The sequence below is a fragment of the Notamacropus eugenii genome, chromosome 6 (genome assembly GCF_028372415.1).
Source record: "Notamacropus eugenii isolate mMacEug1 chromosome 6, mMacEug1.pri_v2, whole genome shotgun sequence".
NCBI classification, from domain to species: domain Eukaryota; kingdom Metazoa; phylum Chordata; class Mammalia; order Diprotodontia; family Macropodidae; genus Notamacropus; species Notamacropus eugenii.
In genome coordinates, this window is record NC_092877.1 from 54,842,515 (window position 1) to 54,846,999 (window position 4,485).

The 4,485-nt window shown below is 56.6% G+C and overlaps 1 protein-coding gene across 1 annotated transcript; it reads left to right on the forward strand.

Annotated features, from left to right (window-relative positions):
* The first annotated feature begins 1,202 nt into the window (after positions 1-1,202).
* ADRA2C (adrenoceptor alpha 2C) lies at positions 1,203-3,794 on the forward strand. The gene is given in 3 exon segments (XM_072620116.1): positions 1,203-1,306; positions 1,493-1,777; positions 1,779-3,794. Coding segments are annotated over 2 exon segments (1,518 nt in total). The 5' UTR covers positions 1,203-1,306; positions 1,493-1,741; the 3' UTR covers positions 3,261-3,794.
* The last annotated feature ends 691 nt before the right edge of the window (positions 3,795-4,485 follow it).

Sequence of the window (4,485 nt, forward strand, 5' to 3'; positions counted from 1 at the left end):
CAGTGTCACTTCAGGCAGGTGACTTTCCCTTCCTGGGCCTCCGTGGAACGAGAGAGTTGAACTTATTGATCTCTAAGGGTCCTTTCTGCAGAAATGAGATCCATGTTCTAAGGTTCCTTCTAGATCTGGAATTTCAGGATCTATGTTCTATGATTCCCCCACTACTGAGACATCCTATGTATCTATGAGTCCATGAACGTACGAGAACACAGGCGTAAGTGTTAATGCTAAAGAAGCTGCAGTAAGTGTTAATGTGACAGTGACAGAATGAAATGCTCAAAAGACACACACACACACACACACACACACACACACACACACACACACACACACACACACACACACGCAATGTTAGACTAGAATAAAATTCCTCAGCTTCTTCCCGACCAGATGGGCTGACGCGCGTTGTTACACTGACCTCAAGCGTGTGAAGGCTCTACCTCCAAAACTAAATTCTAAGATCCTTCCCTCCCTCCTCCCTTCTCCCTCAGCCCCGCCTCCTCAGCCCCCCTCCCCGCCCCCTCCGCAAACAGACATACACACACAGACCACACGGTGCGGAACAATAAACGAAGTTGGAATCCAAACCCAGACGTCTCCACTCGAGTTTACGGCTGAGCTACGGGATCCAGGCGGCGGGCTTGCTTCTCTGCCAGTCTCCCTCAGTCTCTCTCCATTACGCGCAGCAAACGCCTGGAGAAGGAAGGGAAGTGACCAGTCGAGTGGCGAAGACAAAGCCAAAAGCAGCCCGCTGGGGGCCGAGAGGGGGTAAAGAAGGTCGGAAAAGTAAACTTGGAGCAGGTGCGACGCAGAACAAGGCCGAGCCAGCTCCTGGACTGCCTTGTCCCGTGGGCGCCCTGAGCCTTGGGCGCGCCCCTGACCCCCTCCCCCTTCCCCAAGCTCCTAGTCGGTTTTGGCGGCGCAGGTGGGCGTGACAGCGCCTGGCAGGGAGCTCCGCCGCTACTCGGGGCGCTGCGCCTGGGAGGAGGAGGAGGAGGAGAAGGAAGAGAGGAGGAGGCAGCGCCCGTGGAGGCGCCAGGCTAGGCGGAGACGGACGGGGCAGTAGCGCCATTCTCCGCCAGTACAGGAGCTGGAGTCCAAGCCCGCCTGGGACAGCGCGGTGCAAGCAGTAGGGCCCCGCGTCGAGGGGTATCGCCTGCTGGGCAGGAAGCCAACCGACCCAGCAGGATAAGCGCTTCGCCATGGGATTGCTGCAGCCGCCGCCACAGCCACAGCTACGGTCGCATTTAACTCCAGCGAGCTTTGCCAGGCGAGATCGCGTAGATTTCTAGTCGCCGCGACCCAGGTTTTCTTACTGACCAGCTAAGCACCAGAGGGGCGGAGGGAGTGAGGGTGTGTGTGTGCATGGGAGGGCTGGACGGGTCACGCTTCTGTGCTTTGACCCCCTAAGGCTCCCTCCCCTCCCCCCCCACCCAGTAGCCTTTTCTTTTTCTTCCTGCCTGCACTTAACAAACCTTGCTTGCCCCTGCAGGCTTGGGAGCTGAGGAAAAGCTCCGGCCTCGGGGTTTTTCCATCGGGTTTGTCTGGTACTCTTCTCGGACTGATACCCTTCCGGACGCACGGCGTATTCGGCAGAGCTGGGCCAGTGCTGCTCTGAGCCGGGGAGAGCCTCGGGACGAGGAGAAGGGACGACGCGCCCTAGTCTCCCGTGGGCACTGTTCACTGAGGGAAGCTCCTGCGGGGAGCTGCCGCTCGCTGCCAGTGCAAAGAGAAGTCGGCAATGAAGGCACTGAGTCCGAGTAGGGAGCACCCGAGCCGACTCTGCTCCGGGGCTCGGGGCCAGGAGGGGACGCCTCTACTTCTGCTCTTGTAGTGGGGCCATGGATCTCCAGCTGACGACCAACAGCACCGACTCCAGCGACCGCGGGGGGTCCTCCAACGAGTCCCTGTGGGCCGCGGAGAGGCAGCCCCCTAGCCAGTATTCGCCCGCGGAGGTGGCAGGCTTGGCGGCGGTGGTGAGCTTTCTCATCATCTTTACCATCGTGGGCAACGTGCTGGTGGTGATCGCTGTGTTGACCAGCCGTGCCCTGAAAGCACCTCAAAACTTATTCCTTGTGTCCCTGGCCAGCGCCGACATTCTGGTGGCCACTTTGGTCATGCCCTTCTCGCTGGCCAGAGAGCTCATGAACTACTGGTACTTCGGCAAGGTGTGGTGCGACATTTACCTGGCGCTGGACGTCCTCTTCTGCACCTCCTCCATAGTGCACCTGTGCGCCATCAGCCTGGACCGCTACTGGTCCGTGACGCAGGCGGTGGAATACAACCTGAAACGTACCCCACGCCGGATCAAAGGCATTATCGTGACGGTGTGGCTCATCTCGGCCGTCATCTCCTTCCCTCCGCTCATCTCCCTCTACCGGGACCCGGAGGACGACCAGTACCCCCAGTGCGAGCTCAACGACGAGACGTGGTACATTCTTTCCTCCTGCATCGGTTCCTTCTTCGCGCCCTGCATCATCATGGTGCTGGTCTACGTGCGAATCTACCGGGTGGCCAAACTGCGGACGCGGACGCTGTCTGAGAAGCGCACGGTGCCCGAGGGCTCGTCCCAGACGGAGAACGGGCTCAGCCGACCGCCCGTGGGGGCCGGGCCCTCGACCGCCGCAGCTGCCGCCACCTCCTTGCGCCTCCAGCCTGGGGAGAATGGGCACTATCACCTCCACCATCACCACCATCACCTTCACCATCACCACCACCATCACCACCACCAGCTGCGGAAGAGTGCCGAGCTCGAGGACATCGAACTGGAGGAGAGCAGCACCTCTGAGAACCGGCGCCGGCGGCGCAGCCGAGAGGAGGCATTAGCCCGCAAGGGCAGCCGCGGCTTCTCCTTCTCCTTTTCCTCCACCAAAGGAGGCCCGTCTGCAGGTGCTGGGAGCCGCCTGTCACGGGCTAGCAACCGCTCCCTCGAGTTCTTCTCGTCTCACCGGCGCCGCAAGCGCAGCAGCCTGTGCCGCCGAAAGGTGACCCAGGCCCGAGAGAAGCGCTTCACTTTCGTGCTGGCTGTGATCATGGGCGTGTTCGTGGTTTGTTGGTTCCCTTTCTTCTTCACCTACAGCCTGTATGGCATCTGCAGGGAGGCCTGTCAGGTGCCCGAGACTCTCTTCAAGTTCTTTTTCTGGATCGGTTATTGCAATAGCTCTCTCAACCCAGTTATCTACACCATTTTCAACCAAGACTTCCGGAGGTCCTTCAAGCACATCCTGTTCAAAAAGAAGAAGAAGACCTTCTTGCAGTGACCTCCGGTGGGCTCGGGGTGGGGCTGGGAGGAGGAAGGATGGAGGGAGTCCCGAGGGAGCGACCGGGCTGAACTTGAGCAGGAGGAACTCTTGAAAGGGTGACTCGGGAGTTGGGGAAGATGTGAGGAGAGAGGTGGAAGGACACCTGATGGGGAGGCGGAGGAGCAGTAAAGGATTGTGGAGGAGAGGCAGAGAAGCTGGAGGGGGAGGGCAGGATAGAAAGGAAAAGGAGAAACCTTAGTTCGAGGTCTGCGCGAAATCTGTCTTCCCAAGCCAGCCGGCCCGGTGCAAGTCCTGCGGACTCCGGCTGAGGGCGCACACTGAAGATAAGGTTTGACCGGACCTCAGGACCAGGGTTTGCATAGCTGGAGAAAGTAGCGGGGAATGAGGCAGGGGAGAGATTAAGGAAAAAGGGCCGGCGTGACCGTCAAGGGCATCGACAATCTTTTGATTACCTGAAAGTATTTAAAATGTTTGCCAAAAAGGAGGAAAAAAAAACCAAACTATTTTCTAAATAAACCTTTGTAATCTAAACCTTTCGGTTGCACCAGTCCTTAGAGTCGGACAGAGAGGGAGAGATGGGAAATTGGGTGGAATGCTCACCGTGGAATTAGGTTCTAGGACCTTGAGGAATTCCACAAACACTGGACTTCACAAACTATCCTTCTTTCTCAGTCTACCACATGCGTGCACGCAACCACCGCCCCCTCCACCCATACATGCCAACACGCAAACACAATTAGAAGAGACAGTACTGAGGAGCCCCGCGAAACCACTTTGGAATGGTGATGTAGCCAGTCTACAGGTACCACCTTTGATTGTTCGTATTATCAAACTTTATGTATATGTATAAAATATACACATACATATAGATAACTTACATATACCTCATACTGATGTCTGAGACATAAGATACAGTATTTTAAAACACCTAAAGTATATTGTAACTAGCGCTGGGGGAGAGGGAGGAGGGGACCCTGTTGTGGTTGGGGGAATTTCCAATTCTGAACTTTTTATCATTTCTCAGCTTAGTTTCTTAGGAATGCGTCTTCCTTGTAGAGTTTTCTTCCTCTCCATTATAATTATGTATCTTTCGTTCCTTCTATTTCCTACTCGTTCTTCCCAAGAATCTCCTTTTTGCTTTCCTGTCCCTCTGCCTCGCCCATCACCTATCTTGTCACTGCCCACCCCGTCCGCCTTGAATCTACCTGAAGTTGCCGGACCC